This window comes from Petromyzon marinus, chromosome 44, assembly GCF_048934315.1.
Source record: "Petromyzon marinus isolate PM22_M1 ecotype Great Lakes invasive population chromosome 44, UKy_Petmar_22M1.pri1.0, whole genome shotgun sequence".
Taxonomy (NCBI): Eukaryota; Metazoa; Chordata; class Hyperoartia; order Petromyzontiformes; family Petromyzontidae; genus Petromyzon; species Petromyzon marinus.
Window position 1 is genome coordinate 1,168,881 of NC_133710.1, and position 16,899 is coordinate 1,185,779.

The 16,899-nt window shown below is 47.6% G+C and overlaps 1 protein-coding gene across 1 annotated transcript in view; it reads right to left on the reverse strand.

Annotated features, from left to right (window-relative positions):
• Positions 1-16,899, reverse strand: part of LOC116951912 (atrial natriuretic peptide receptor 1-like) — a 60,868-nt gene continuing 43,969 nt past the window's right edge. The window contains exons 16-23 of the mRNA XM_032970756.2: positions 16,359-16,478; positions 14,472-14,565; positions 13,485-13,572; positions 10,206-10,345; positions 9,209-9,361; positions 6,686-6,784; positions 3,279-3,370; positions 1-1,633 (exon numbers count right to left, since the gene is read on the reverse strand). Of these exons, the coding sequence (XP_032826647.2) occupies positions 1,574-1,633; positions 3,279-3,370; positions 6,686-6,784; positions 9,209-9,361; positions 10,206-10,345; positions 13,485-13,572; positions 14,472-14,565; positions 16,359-16,478 (846 nt within the window). The 3' untranslated portion in view covers positions 1-1,573. The remainder of the gene's footprint in view (positions 1,634-3,278; positions 3,371-6,685; positions 6,785-9,208; positions 9,362-10,205; positions 10,346-13,484; positions 13,573-14,471; positions 14,566-16,358; positions 16,479-16,899) is intronic.

A 16,899-nucleotide genomic window follows, 5' to 3' on the forward strand; every position in this document is an offset into this window, starting at 1 on the left:
GACGTGGGAAATGCTTTACTGCACTTTTGAGTGGATCTAGGTGAGATTAAGAATACATCAGTGCGTGCGCAAAAGGTCATCTTACACAGCTTGTGGACATCTATAGAAGGTGAGAGTTCACACCGTGCACAAATACTGCAAAGGGATTGGGCGCTTAAATCGCCAGGGCGGGGATACGCGACGTTCCGTACTCGACCTGCAGACAACACCGGAGGCACCGCTAGCAACGTCTGGCAGTCGAGCAGCGGTGATATCAAGTGAGGCCGCCTGCTGCTGATGAGATGGACGTACGTCAAGACGGGTCCAGAGCTTGCTAGCGCCGAATCAATGCCGTTGAAATGATGCACTCACAGAAGGCAATGGGGCCGATGGGTTAAAATAAAATAAAAACTTTTATATATGAAGGTGACACCGTCCGCTTACCTGTTTTGTTATGGTATGTACATTCTCCACAACAATTCAAATTATTATTTTAAGTTATGCACTCTTATAGAGGGAGGGGGGTGGGGATAAATGGCATGAGGATTAATGGGGGAGGCGGCAGGGGGGGGGGGACAGATGGGGGCCTGGGAAACTTTCTGGCACGCCGCGGCTGGACATGTGCTTTCTGTGTGTAGTTTGACACGTAGCCTGTCGTGACCAAATTGAAAGAAATAAAAAAATAATTGTAACCGTTCGGATAGCTACCGACTTAGTGCTGCGTGGAAGCGAATCATCAAATAAAACATTGTTTAAATGCACGCCTATACAGGCCACCATACTACCGTTGGTACGGCTATGTTAATACGATGGACAAGAAGGACAAGATCAAAGGGCTCGCATAATGCACATGCATCATGTACGTTGCCTCAGTAATCCCCCCCCCCACACTATGCAAGAGCGCAGAAGAGTGGTGACCACATCTACGCTTCTATTTAAAGAACGAAACAGGGGAACTTCTCCACAAATCTGGCTGTCGCCTGATGAAGCTAGTTGTAATTACTGGCGAAACGTCGTACCCAGATTGTAAATGTTGTGGCTTGACTCTCCAACACACCGGTGTAGTGCTGTACTAGTGCCGAATTGGCGCGTTCTGTTTATGTGACAACCCTTACTAGTTGGCTGTGTTGGGTGGTGGTGGGGTTTAACGACACATAGTTACGCGATCGAACCCAAAAAAAAACCTCGATTATAGATTTCTGTGTTCAGTTCGTTGTCCTTCCCCCGCACCTCCGATTAGCACGGTTGGCTACGTACGGTGCAAAATACGTTCAACATACATACGTACATCTGTGAAAAAGAGCTTCACAGCTCATCGGATTCCTCCAGTGTATAAATAAGGATTCTGTGGGCAGGACCGAGGCGCTTGGCGTGTGAAGCAGCTGTAGCCGGGGAGTGAGGCACGAGGAATCACAATTTATCGTGCAAAAGGCACACGATGTTTATTTTTTTACTTAGAAGTATATTTTACTTCGAATGAAAAACAGACGTTAGGTGCATGTTAATAACACTCATTAAAGTCCTTTGTTTGTCTACTATGATCGCACAATCAGGTAGACCTTGGAAATCGTGGTCAGTGTCTCCAATGTATTATTTATTTTTTCGTACTTGTATCTCTCCCCTCCAGCCACCAGGTGATCATTTCTCCTTTCCCCTGCAATGTAAAAATACAAATTTGGCACAAACTCAAATTAACAATCAAGTTGAACAAAAAAAACACACCATTAAAATTAACATGAATTTCGATTTAAAGCTTTCGTGACTGCAAGGATTCATCTTCTTTGGTTCTTTCGGTAAAGTAACGTAAAATGAGAATAAAATAATAAATTAATAAAATAAAATAACACAATAAAATTCTTATTGAGCTCTGTCGTCCCGACAGGTCTGTTCCTTTCACCTGAAGAAGGCCACTTGTGTTGTGGCCGAAACGTCGTGAGAATTTTATTGTGTTATTTTATTTTCATTATGAGACCTCCTTTGCCAGAAACAAGATATAGGAATAGGTTTTACCCTTTTAACTGGCACAAAAACTGACACCTTTATTCAAGGCATCATGTTTGCAATAACCACAACACAAGCAGTCAAAATGCAAACAGAGTTGTCTTTTTTGTTTGCATTTTGACTGCTTGTGTTGTGGTTATTGCAAACATGATGCCTTGAATAAAGTTGTCAGTTTTTGTGCCAGTTAAAAGGGTAAAACCTATTCCTATTTATTTTATTTTATTAATTTATTCTCATTCTACGTGACTTTACCGAAAGAACCAAAGAAGATCAGTCCATGAATATTATTTTCACTTCTTTGGTTCTTTCGGTAAGGTCACGTAGGTAGAAAAATTAAACAAAAAATAATATATCATTATTTTTCTGCCTACGTGACTCTACCGAAAGCACCAAAGAGTATGGATTCCTGCAGTCACGAAAGCTTCAAATCAAGATTATTTTCACCGTCAGCCATGAACAATCTACTGCTGGATGATGCTGTCCCAGTCCGTATCAGTCACGAGGGTTGTTTGAACATATTTGCACCACGATGGCAAGTGAAGGTTGGGGAAGAGGTATTCGCCCTGGACCGGATCACACCGTCACTCGCCGCTGATGTTAGCCGTGGCCCAGGAATCAAACTCGTGACTAACCAGGTTCATAGTGCAAGGCGGTGACCACTGCCGCCGCCGCCGCTGCTCCCACCCATGGGGATCTCGCCCATTTGTGAATGGCTCCTTCACAAAAGAGCTTGCTAATTCTTTACGAACTCACGTGGAAATACTTTTTGTGTTCCATCATTCCCACCTACCTTCCCACCTAAACTAAACCATTTTATTTACCAGGTAAAGTCCGCTGAGCTATCAGCTCTTTTTCACAGGCGACCTGGGCACACATGATAGCTCATCCAAGTGGCTTATATCACACGTGGGAATGTAAAGGAGCCAAATAATCTGAACACGTTTCGAAATGTGGAGGGCAAAACTGGAGGGCCCAGAGGAAAATACATGCAACCACGGGGAGAGAGAGAACACGCAAACTCAAAATATAATAATAAAACAGGCTTCATCTGGCTGTCGCCTGATGAAGCTAGTTGTGATTACTGGCAAAACGTCGTACTCAGATTGTAAATGTTGTGGCTTGGCTCTCCAGCACACTACTTGTAACGAATTGGCATGTTCTGTTTACGTGACAACCCATTACTAGTTGGCTGTGTCGGGTGGTGGCGGGTTTCACGACACATTTATATATTTACGCGATCTAACCCAAAAATACCTCTATTATGGATCATTTAACCGATCCCTAATGCCAAATCTTACCTTGACGGTGACGGTTCCACGACAGCTCAGCAAATAGCTTCCGATTTGCTGCAAAATACTGCTTGTGCTTGGGCTGCATTGGATCTTCAGAGCTTCACACAAGAAACAAAGATCCCCCATGTAGCCTTAACAGACTGTTGGGGCAAGTACTGTTAGCGAGCACCTATGAAGACCAGCACGGCACACGAGGGGGTGGGTGGCCAACACCACGCCCGGCCGCCTTTGTCTCCCCAGTGGTTATGTTTATGTGCCGCACCAGATACTCATTTCAGGCTGAGTCGACTTAGAGGAGACCTAGGCCCGGTTCAGATAATCGTCGTGTTGGCCGTGAGTGGGAATCGAACTCGGGCTGCTGGGTTCGTAGCGCAGCGTGGTAACCACCAAACTATCGCTTCACACAAACAGACACGTTGGAACCATATCAGGGAACCCGTTGAAATCTTGCAAAACACAAATGCATTTCGCCCATCAAGAACGAGGCAAGATTTGAAGAGTTTGGAAGATTGAAAAATATATACACGAATGTAGTTTCAGGCCTTGCCACCATCTATATTTTACTGAGAAATGGAATGTGCTTCGCGAAGGAACATTGTGCAAAGTGGTCTTTGCGTTTCTCACTTCACTGAAACACGGTAATTTAACTTTTAAAACAAATTAGTTTATGGGATGTTAAATACTCATTTTGCTGTGGGTTCTTCTTTAAAAAGTTTGGCCATTTAATTTGTATATAACACGAGCAGCCCGCACATCTTGAGGACATAATTGTCCATCTGTCCCTTCAGCCAGCCAGCCAGCTGGATAAAACCTTTTCCTAGAATAGCATCCCCGCACATCTTGAGGACATAATTGTCCATCTGTCCATCTGTCCCTCCCTCCCTACACAAATGCGCAGGATACCCTAACCAACACAGAAGGGGCAGAGGATATGGGTCCGCATTTCGCTGTATTGCCTTCTACTGGAAAGCCAGCATATGGCATCTCGACGTCCACGGGAAGGGAGTTTCACAACAATTGTGTGGTCCACCAACCCTCACTGCCTCCACAGCGCTGGATTACAGGCGTGCGTAGCCACCACCGCACGTGAGAGGAACCTTCAGTTTCTGTGAATCCCACACATGTGAGGACAGAAGACCTAAAGGTCTGCACAGCAGACTGAGGTAAGTGCACGGAGCTGGAACTGCTCAGATTCTGCGTTCATATCCATGCTGCCACTGCCTGTGATTAAACTAGGTTATCAAGTGTCAACTATGAACTAAAAATGTGTTTATATGTAACGGGCAAGGCCCACCGAGCTATGTAGCTCTTTTTCAGAAGCGACCTGGCCACAAATGATAACCCACGACCTCCTGCATGCCAGGCGAGGGTCACCAGTGACTGCAAAAAAATACACGGTCATGTTAAATTTGGTTCTGCACGTAATTCTGAAAATATAAATATCGGTTTGATTGCTACGCGATGGACATTACTCTCGTATGCAGAGCGGGTGCGGAAAGTTCTGGCCTCTACTTGGCGGACCTGAAGGCGTTTGAAGGTATATCAGGGGTAGCTCCGTGATATCTGCTTTTGTGGGCCATTCTCTAACACGATGGGTTGTATTGCCCTGAGAGAGATCTGAATGGGCACTTTGTCTCGTAACTTTGTGTTGATAGAACTCTCGGAATAACTGGGAGGAAATCAATAAATATAATCACGTTGGTACAGATGGGTCAAGAATGGATTTGCAACCATTCTGCTGGCTAGATCATAAGTCAGCAGGTTAGCGAGTCTCACAGTGCACATTGAAATCGGTGTGTGAGCCACATCACCTTGATTCCAAAGTGCTAGATTGCAGGCATATTGTAGATGCTTCAAAATGTTCGTACAAGCCCCACAAGAACCACCATTAGAATGCAAAACGATGTGTATTTTGAAAATAATCTAAAGTGCGGCTGCATCTCAAGAAGCCACAAAGATTGGGGACATATGCCCGAGTGTAGAATTTGAAGAGGTTATTTTATTACTTGTGGGAAATGACGGATACAATTCTGCAGGCCTGAGAGGGAGTTGGGATGACAGTATGATAGAAGTGTCGATGTGGGCAGGTTGCAAAGAGAGAGCGAGACGGTCATAGGTAGAATGGGGAGGTCTTGAGCTTGGACTTTAACAGGGAGTGGGAGTCTCAAAAGTGCAGATAATCACAGGCAGTAGGATCAGCTGCAGAGAAAAATCAGCCTCTCACTGAGCGACGGTTCACTGATGTATATGGGCACCGCTGTAGCGAGATGTTAACTCCCTCGCCTGGTATACAGGAGGTTGTGGGTTCAATCCCGACCCTGACACCTGTTGTATATATGGAGTTTGCATGTTCTCCCCGTGGTCATGTGGATTTTTCTCCAGGTCGTCCAGTTTTTCCCTCTATATTTAGAAATGTGCGTTTAGAGTCTGTGGCTGCTATAAAATTTCCACACAATAAGCCACTTTTGGTGAGGCCAGGTCGCTTCTCAAAACGCTTCTCAAAAACAGATTGATAGCACAGTGGACCTTACCTGGTACAATAAAAATTGTTGCCTATATTTTTAAAAAATATGCACACCCTATAACGTTCCCATGGAAACTGGACACAAAACTGACAGCTCCATGCCCCCTTCAGCCTCCCCCCTCCCCTCTCGCGAACCTCCCCCACCCATACCCCAGCCTCAGGCTGCCACCCAGAACGCTCCACCGCCACTCACCACTTGATGTCCTCTCTAAAACATTTCCACGAGCACTTGAGAATACTCCTCCACACTCAAGAGCACATCTCTGTGATTGTACTACGCTCTGGTGGGTTCCTGCATTAACATCTGCATATTAAGCTATGACCTGCCTGGATGTTTATTTAAACAGTCGAATAGCACCTCGAGTCAGAATGACTCCACGCCTAGAATTATACGACCTATGACCTACGGCCTTTTAAAAAAATCTCAGCAGCTAAGGGGAGTCGAGCCTGCTTCGTGCCTCGATTGGGTTCCCACCAATTCAAGCCAGGTGTTGTAGGCGGGTGACCGTGAGGGCTGCAAAATACCTGGAGATGGCGCGTACAGATTCGGTCCACTCACGAGATTGAGCCCGAGTCTGTCTGTGGATTGAATTTATTTGTGCTGAGCTTTGAATGTTACCCACCACATATGCGTCGGTTTTCTCCAGGTACTCCGGTGTGTCTCTCTACACCCTGGCTCTCTCCCGAACACTCATTCACGGTATTGGCCAAACACCCCAATGCAGGGCCCTCCTGAAAAAGTCGTAAGAGCTCCACAAGGTTCATCTGGATGAATGCCCAGTAAACGTGTAACGTTGGGCCAAAATTGGTCCAACGTTAATCAGAATTGCATGCTTACCGCGTAACAGTTATTATTTTTTAGCGCATCCAAGGTTGTGCAATTACACACCTTCGCTTGTAGACTCCATGCGCGAAGCGGTGTTTACCGTGTCTCCAAATAAGCAGTAGCGCGGCATCTTCGTGCCCACCACGCCAGCGACGACTGGGCCTGCAGGGACGCGAGTGCACGCGGTGAGGACGTGAAGTGGGGGGCGCCAAAGGAGTCACACACACAGAGAGAGAGACTCTGTACCAAGGCCGTTTGTCTCAACTAGGATAGAGAATATTCTTAGCTTTTTCGGTAAAGTCACGTTGAAGGGAAACAATAAAATAATAAAATATATATAAAACTATAAAAATTATCACGACGTTTCGACCATAACACAAACGGTCGTCATCAGGTGTGTCGGTTTGCATTAACCGTTTTAAAATAAATAAATTAATGCAAACCGACACACCTGATGACGACCGTTTGTGTTATGGTCGAAACGTCGTGAGAATTTGTATTGTTTTATATATATTTTATTATTTTAATGTTTCCCTTCAACCAACGTGACTTTACCGAAAGAGCTAAGAATATGAATTACTGCAGTCACGAAAGCTTTAAATCAAAATTTAGGATAGAGAAATTAAGGCAAACAATATTCATCGTAATACTTTAATTTTACGTGGCGTCAGTGATGCTAATAGCATCCCGTAAATGAAGGCAGTATTCATCATTTCAAACTTGCTGACAATGAAGTAAAAACAGCAAGCAATGGACATGAACTACGAGAAATTGTTGAAGAACTTAAAAAAAGGGATGCAAATTCTGGGCTAAATATAGCTACGAGGGAAACACATCGCGCGTAACAAGTCCACTGAACAAAACCGTTGGAGGGGCACAAATGGAAAACTTTACTGCGTGGGTACTCTATATCTTGGCCAATCATAATTACTGAAGGCACACCAGGATCAAAATGCTCAACATAGGCGCAAGAGCAGGCGCAAGTGGTTGTACTCGCTGACATTGAGCGTGCAAAGTGCCCAGAGGATAACGCTTTCAGTGAGTTCGTGTTGCCTGCTATGACCGATGGCTAGGAAACATGGCAGAGGCTGGCGTGTGGAGCAGGGACAAACACACATTGGAGACATCATTCTATAAAAGAGTGGACGCGGGCAGGACACACGTCACGGCTAGGCGGGATGACGGCCGATGTTAGAGACCGGTGACGGAATGGCAGCCAAAGGAGGGAACGCACCCAAGGGGATGACCGCAACGGAGGTGGATCGACGACATCGGTTCATGAGCAGGAGGAGAGGCCGTGACGTAGATTCGCAAGCTTCGAGGCACAACACAAGTGGACTTCCCAGCCTCGGATACACGAGTATTCTCAATGTGTCTGCGTCTGTATCTTTATACATCTGCTTGTGAGCGTTTGCTTTTGTATGAGTCAATGTGTGTGCCCTAGGTTTGTTCACGTGTATGTGGGGAGTGGTGGCGCAGTGGTTAGCGCACTGTAATAAGACACCAGTGACCCGACTTACTTTCCCGCTCGTGACCAATAATTACAGGGGTGAATATTTTAACCGATCCCGGGCCTTCCCTAGGTCGATTCAGCCTCAAATGAGTACCTGGTGCTGTGTGTAAACATCGCCACTAGAGAGACAAAGGCGGCCGGGCGTGGTGCTGGCCACCCACCACCCCATGTGCCGTGCCGGCCTCCATAGGCGCTCGCTGACAGCGCTTGCCCCAACAGCCTGTGAAAGGTTACGTGGGGAAACTTTGTCTCTGTTTCTGCTATGCCGAGTTGTCTGTGTTTGTCAGGAAGGAGTAGGTGGTGGGTTTGGGGTCGGCGGTTTTTTCAAGAGAAACAAATCCTGCAAGGTCTCTCCATCTCCTTCAAGAGACTCACTCTGCTCCCACCACAGACGGGGAGGGCCAGAATGGGTAATTGCGGGGTAGAGCGAGTCGTATTGGGGACAAACACCATGACATTTCACAGGATAGGGATTTATATTTGTTGGGTGACTGCGTAGGTTGATTTCTGGCCGCGTAACTCTCCGATGCGTTTGCGCGTCGCACCATTTTTCTCTCTCTCTCTCGAGGAATTGAAGCTCCCGGCACGCAGTGCGAAACGTCGGACACCACGCGGAAACACACGCAGAACCATGAAAACTCGTCTTGAAGCGCCTTCCACCGCATCTCTCCCCAGCGGCAATTACCCCTACCTGGCGCAAGGTCTACGCAGCACCGGCCGGCAATTGGGCATCGTTTGCCAACTCTATTGTTGCGTGCGATGGCAATGTGCTCAGGGGCTAAATGCCAATGTCGAGGTCTGCTCACCACGAGATTGGGGCAACAGACTGCAGTGGTCCACAGTTCCGGCACAAACGCTTTGTGGCGCGTGTCTTGAGCGTTCCGTTACGTGCAGGAGATGTGCGCATCAGCCTGCTGTCGATGATGATCTGAGGCGATTGATGGTTCCACCACCAGTGTCTTCGATGAGGAATGTCAAAGCCAGGAGGTGCGATGTTTGCCAACACGGAGCAATGTTGCTCCCTGTTCCCCCTCCCCCCCCACACAAGTGAGGAATGTGTGTGTGTGTGTCACCTGTGTGAATTCCTGCCCTGATCTTCAACTGCATCTCGGGTTTGTGTGGAATGACAAACGCCTGGCACACGTTCACCAGATCGAGAGCCATATTTGCAGTTTCAACGGCGTGCTGATTGTGGTTTTCTGTGGGCACTCCAGAAACGACCATATCTGGAATAAAAAAAAAACACGTGCACACAAAACACACGCACGTACATAACCACCTAACCAAACATAGAGACAATATGAGGACGACATTATTTCAATGTTTGAGCTGATAGATACCAGACCCTGTCGTACAAAGCACAGTGGCACAATCGTTCGCACGGCACGGGGCGATGGGCGCGAAGGGTCGGCGCTGCCGTGCCTCGCAGGCAGAGTCTGCGCTTGTTGCACGGCTGGGCGGCGACTTTGCTCGGTGTTATCCAATTTGAGTAATTTGCGGTGACATCTTTCATGGGCCATGATGCCGGGCACACAGTGACCTACTGTTTCGAAATGTACACATGTACGTACTTTGAACTTCCTTCGCACCGTACGTAGCCAGCCGTGCTAATCGAATGGAGTGAGGGGATCTTTAACGTCCACCCTGAAACAGACGGCGTTTGTTTTACAGAAAATGTTGCACACGACTGCAGTATTTACCGTCTGTACGTACCTTGAACGACAAAACGCTCTCTAAAACTAAACCATACAGCTCTTTTTCAGAAGCGACCTGGCCACAAATGATAGCTCAACGAAGTGGCTCATCACGTGGCATTTTAAATCAGCCAAATCCTCTAAACGCGTTACGTTGATTCTAAATGTGGAGGGGAAAACCGGAGGACCCGGAGAAAAATCCACGCGGCCACGGGGAGAGAGACACCGCAAACTCTAAATATACAGCAGCAGGCGTTAGGGTCAGGATTGAACCCACGACCTCCCGTACACCAGGCGAGGTAGTCAACATCTCCTAGCCACCGCAGCCATGTCACCGACCGACTGGTGGTGGTGGTGAAGAGAAGCGATGACTCACAGGCATCTCCTATGGTCTCCACTTTGTACACATCGTAGTTGTCGATGATCCCGTCGAAGGACGTGTACAGCTTGTTCAGGAAGTCCACCACTTCGTAGGGGGTGCTCGAACTGGACAGCTGCGTGAAGCCAACGATGTCGCTGTACGGAGGACCAGACGTTCGTGTCGAGCGTCGGTGTAAAATAAGGAACGTTTTTAACCGAAGCCTTCTCGACATGAATACGCAACTCATGCAAATGTACACACATAGTCATTCAACTTTAAATATCATCATCATCATTTTCAGCCAGCTGCGGTGGCACCATGGGCAGAACGCTTAGACACGCGCCCACAAAGGTTCCGAGGTCCAACCACAATCTGGGGTCAAGTCAGCCGATGACACTTTCATGGCCAAATAGGGAAACGACTCTGTGAGAAGACTAAGACAGTGGTAGTTGCTATGAGATACTGGCCACCCAACAAATCAATGTAGAATCAAAGGAGGCAAACACCATTCCCATTGGTCACTTGGGTGGCAATTTGACTTTGCCTTTTGGTAATTCTTGGGACATCCTCTTGTAAAAGGCAAGGCGTGCATCTTGTGTTGCAGGCGTTTGTGTGCACTTACACAAGCAAGCCATGCACGCATTATTCACCTCCGATGAGCACGGTTGGCTACGTGCAGCGCGAAAGACGTTCAACATCCATACATAGTCTTTTTCTAGCGTATGGCAAGTCTGTGCAAATCACGCGTCCAAGTTTAAGTCTACGAGCCACGCGATAGCTTCGGGAGTAGCCGCGACCAATACTGCTCAGTCCGCCGGAGAGAGAGCGGGCGAAGGATGCAGTCGTCTGCGATACGGGTTCCGCTGTCTGGTGCGGGTGGCTGCAGTCACACCGTCGGTTGTCTTTAATTCTCGACTTGTGGAGGTGGAGGTCTGGCGCAGCAGCGACCAGTTGCTGCTCTGAAGCGGTTGATGGAGCACCGCGAGTTTTCTTGGCAGATCAAGCGGATGTAGAGTGTTGCAGGCAATGCAACCACACCGAGGCCCACGGGCCAAGCGGGGCCCAGCGGGAATTTGGACAGGGGGCCTCTCCGTCTCGCTCCTTCGCACCGGGGACCATGCCAACCACCCCGTGCCACTCTTTACAAAGCCAGGATTATTTGATTCTTGGAAATTGACCCGATTCTCCAGATTATAAGACACTCCGGAAAGCAAGACGCACCCCCAACACTGATGTTATACAAATATGGTTACACACAAAGACAAAGACCTCCCGTGTAGCCTTGACAAACTATTGGGGCAAGTGCTGTCAGCGAGTAGCACCTATGAAGGCCAGTTGGGCACACGAGGGGGGTGGGTGGACAGCACCACGTCCGGCCGTCTTTGTCTCCCCAGTGGCGATGTTTACACACAGCACCAGGTACTCGTTTGAGGCTGACTTAGGAGAGGCCCAGGACAGGTTCAGATAATCACCACTGGTGCTGGCCGCGATTGGGAATCAAACCTGGGTCGCCGGGTTCGCAGCGCAGTGCGTTAACCGCTGCGCCACCGCTCTCCACAATTGTACACTCACATCTGGGGAATACGGCACAAGCCGTGTCCTTTCGTAGCCGCAGTTTCCTACAGAATGCTGATGCCTTTAAAATATCGCTATTCAAATTAGAGTTGGATGCTGATGAATTGCTGCGTTTCTGTCATTTACGCTCCCCTCCAGAAATAACCCAAGCATGCATGTCATTATAGGGCAGCATTATTAATTGGGTGGTCCCTGGAGGGGCCCACGGAGTGTGATTAATCGGCGGTTTTAAGAAACTTTCGCGGATGTCGGTGACAAAAGCTCAGTCAGAATGCCCCTCCTCGGCACTTGGTTTGATATTAACACGATATGTTTAATATTTGTATTATTTAATTGTTTCCCTTCTACTAATGTTCCATATTCCTGGTTCTTTCGGTAAAGTCACCACGTAGAAGGGAAACAATAAAATAATAAAAATATAAAACAATAAAATTATCACAACGTTTCGGCTGCAACACAAGCAATCATCATCAGGTGTGAAAACCACAGCAAGAAAATTTGAATTTTATTGTTTCATATTTTTTTTATTTTATTGTTTCCCTTCCACTACTGTTCCAGTTAAGCTGATCGCGTGATAAATTATTGCCAACGTGATTAACATATTTTTTTCGTATTTTTACAGAATTCTTTTCAACTACAATATCAGTCGTCATTTTGCCGTTAATTATATTTGTATACCGATAAGCGCGAGGACATTACTAATGTGAATTCTAATTTGTCAAGCTGGGTGTCCGTTCAATGGTTCCCACTGTAATCCAGCACCACAGAGAAAAGAGCTTGTGGAAAGTGCACGGTTGTAGAATGTCCAACCACGCTGGGCTGCAAGGTGTCTCGGAGATGGCAGCACAGCAAGTGGGTTCCCTCACATATCCGCGCAGAGCTTTGAGCATTATCCTCCTCATATGCGTAGCAGTTCTTCGGATACATGAGTTTCCTAACACACGTCGCGCGTCCATATTTTCGACGTCTATCTTTTTAAATATATTTGATTTGATAGGTTTTTTTTCCCCCATTTTTTCATCTTGACTGCGCTATCGCCATCACGTCCTCACAGGACGGAGATTCCATTCGGATCTCACGCGAAGCAGTGCCGAGCCTTAATTGTTAGAGAGGCGGTCCGCGGAAGCGGATATCAGAGAGCTACTTCTGAGAAACGTTCACGTGACCTCTGCCACACACACAGGAGGGGGCAGCACTTGCTCACCCACTCGTACGACAGTCAGACCGATGTTGTTATTCTTTGGGCTGGAGCACAGCCACATTTAGTGCGGAACCAAAATTTCGCGTGATGTGTTTCTTTTTTAATGCAGTTTTTGGTGACCGGGCTGAAACCGTCAACAGTACAGCTGAGAACTCAAGGGATCTCGGCGGTGCCAGGTCAGCGCTCCGACCCATGAGCCACTTAGGCACCTCTGCAAAATGTGAACAGGAATTGGTCGAACATCCCAAAGCAGGAGGAGCCATCTGAGAAGACTCCTGAATCTCATCGAGGCTTTCCCGCAATTCTGAACAGTGCATTGTACGGGCACTTCTTCATGTGCAACGAAGAAAGGCCATTTCCCGAAAAACATAGCATATCATTACAAATTTCTCCTGTTAAAACCACAGTGTTACTGACGAATGTGTTGAGTTCTGTTGTTGTTGTGCTTGTGCACTGCCGCCAACACGACAGCAGCAGCAGCAGCAGCACCAACTAATTTGTGTGTTGTAGTTTGGTACCTGAAAAACACAGTGGCACTTGCATAGCTCTGAGCCTTCGTGACCCGCCCTTGCCTCAGATCATCCGCAATCTGCTTCGGTAACATACCTGGGACAAGAAAATATGAGCGGTGGGGGGGGAGGTGGTGAGAAGGGGGCGGCGGGGGGGTCGATGCCCAGTGTCATATCACCCGAAGGCAAAGGGTCAGGAACCAAATTAACACCAAGAGCCATTTCTTCTCGAATTCGGTCAAAAACCTCACTATTTCAAGAGCCGCAACGCACAGCGTGGTGAAAACGAGACGGCGGTCCTTGATAAGTGGCGTCGCGAAGACGCAGTCCTTAAAGAGCCGCGCAGGACTCTGGAGCCGCGGGTTGCCGACCCCGGCAAAGATAAAAAAATATCATTAAAAGCAAGCACCGGATATGTCACTAGGACGGTGACGCGCTGCTTTGTTGCTGCGGTTTCAAGGTCGGAATCCGGCAGGCCGCCCCGGTTATCACTGCAGTGTGTAATGTCTTAACCGTAAACAAACAATAACATCCCGTGCCGTGTGCTTCAGAGTTGGTTGTTAAAAATGCCGCGACGTCAATCGAGAAAGGGTAGGCCCATTGCGTCATTAGGCCAAATTTGAAGAATGGCCCGCAAATGGCTCAATCGGGATTACACATCGCGACATCGCCCCCTGGTGTGAAACTACAGTAGGTTACGTCCGCGAGACAGTGCCTTCGTGATGAGTCTAGCGCGATAAAAATGGCGAAAATACTAAATGTTCTCAATTATTATTAAATTATTTTGTTTTATCATTATCTCCTTTTTACCAATCTCCCATTCTACTTGTGCACTGGTCCGCACCCTGCATTGAGCCCCTTTGCCAACCCGCATTGACCAAGGTGGTGAAGTATAACCAAATAACCCCCATGACCCGCACAGCGTGGGGGAGGTCCTCATCCAGCAGTGGATTGACACAGGGGCTGTGCGCGATCGCGTCCGTACGGGTGGCCTACTGTATAGCAGCCGATCCGTCTTCTGTTTTTCCAACACGAGGTCTTGCGTTCGTTCAGTGACGACCGACTCCAAGTGCTTGCTGTACTTTTCCATCTGGAATGAAGCAAAGGGGGGTGGAGGGGGGTGAGCGATTAAAGCGTGAATGCATTCACTGCCGCCGCGGTGTTCGGTACCCCAGACCTTGCTGCGCGTTCGAACAAGGGCCGGAACAAGGCACAGCGGTGGTCCTAGACATCAGATGCTCTGTGCTGCTTCAAGGCTTGGCCGAGATAATTACGTTATTAACTATGGGCTGATTTATTTTCGTAAGTAAGGCCCACTGAGCTATATAGCTCTTTTTCCAGACGCGACCTGGCCACAACTGATGGCTCAACGAAGTGGTTTGCCGTTATGTGGAAATGTATAGCAGCCAAATACTTTAAACGCGTGATGTTTTTTTTTTAAATGTGGAGGGATAAACCGGAGGACCCAGGGAAAAATCCACGCGCAAACTCCAAACATACAGCAGGCTTCAGGGTCGGGATCGAACCCACGACCTCCTGTATGCCAGGCGAGGTAGTGAACATCTCGCCACCGTGGCACCCAAGATGCACAGGAATGCTGGCTCCCACAAATCGCGTGGGCGCTTGACCTCTACAAAGATTCTGGGCTTCGTGAGCGAAGAGAATTCTTTAAAGTCCGCTTGTTGCTGTACCGTATTTCTTCGGGGTTTGCGCACCAGTGAGGCATGCGAGGCGGATTCAAAGGCCACAGCGAAACAAAATTGTCAACGTTTTTATCGCATTTCAACATTGTGGCAGCTGGCTGAACAAAAACAGATCAACTGGCATATTTGCCTACGTGACAACTTGATTTGATTGGCTCTGTCAGGTGTTGGAGGATTATAGTTTTTGTTTTCTGTCCTTCCCCCGCATCTCCGATTAGCACGGTTGGCTACGTATGCGCGAAAGAAGTTCAACATACGTACATCGTTAAATGATTCACATTATTCACTCTTGCGATGATCTAACCCACGATAAACTAATTATGAATCCTACTGCCCATGTCTGATACAGAGGGGTTTGCCACCAACACGGACACTGCCCAAAAGGCGAGAACTCAGTGCCTGGCTGAGCAACGCAGTCCCTCAGGTCCCTGACCCCTCTACCATGCGATGTTGCCCCAGGTCAAGAGGCTGCGGCAAAATTCCAGCAGATGCCATCAAAGAGCGACACGGTGTGATGCACACTGGGTACACAACGGTGTTGATTTAGTCGGCAATTATTTGTTAAATTAGTCACGATCTTAGTCTATCCCACCACAGCTTGTGAAATTTTTGTCAAGTCTTAGTCTGTGGATTGCATTCGAATTCATTCCAAGAGTGGAATCGACAAAGCACAGTCGTAAGGATTAGCTTTACCCTTGGTCACTGAATGTTGGAGTAAGGGCCGTGATGCATTTGTCTCTCTGCTGCATTGTTAGCGAGGTGCCCGGTTTGCTCAGGAGTCAAGAGGCACCGATCAGCGCCACTGAAATCCTGGGTTTGAATCCGAGTGTCAGCCGCTCGTGGTGAATGAATCCGGCTTCTCAAGGGGGATGGACCGCTGGCAATCTCAGCACAGTCACCAATGACTGCTCACAACAACTCCACGACCGAAACATTGTTTTTTTATTGATTAGTACTGAATTTCAAACTTAATGCGGACATTAATGTTAATGAAAGCCAGTTTTAACATTTGTTAAAATCAATGATATAACTATGTGTTAATTATTCAAATAAATATAATGGCTCAATGTGTTCTGACTTTTGGGCTCCCCTGTGTTCTGAACAATTTATGAATGTGGCTAACCTGGTATAATGAGGGCGTAAAGTGCAGTCGAGCGGTGGAAAGAGAATGATTGCTTACCAGGCTCATCATCATGTCAACTGGGCTGAATTTGTTTGGATTCATTTTATGCAGGAACTTTTTGATTTGTTCAAAAGTTGGTCGGAGCAAAGGGTTGTGATTCCAGCACTTTTGTATCAGCTTGTTTGGAGAGAAAAAGACACAAAACAAAACATTCAAGGTAAATATGACCCATTCATTAATCTGCAAACTACAGAGGAACATTTAAAAAGAAAGTCTTCATCAATTACACCCGCGTCAGCATCACCCCTTTTCCACTGACACATTTGGCCCGTGCCAACACACACAACGGCCCATTCACCGTGGCTTTGAAAAGCTGGCGTCAAAAGATTCCTGAATCTGGCTCGGGCCAAGCAGGGCCAGGGGCGGGTCAATAATCATTGTGATTTGTGTGCGACGTCAGTCCGGGCACCGCGAGTGCACAGCGTCACCACCGTCGCCGACGTTCGTCTCCACTTGTTCGCTGCGTGTGACGTCAGAAGCGCCGCTTCGGGTCCTGCAATGGAAAAGCAACGTGGCGCCTGTGCTGGAGCTGGCTCCA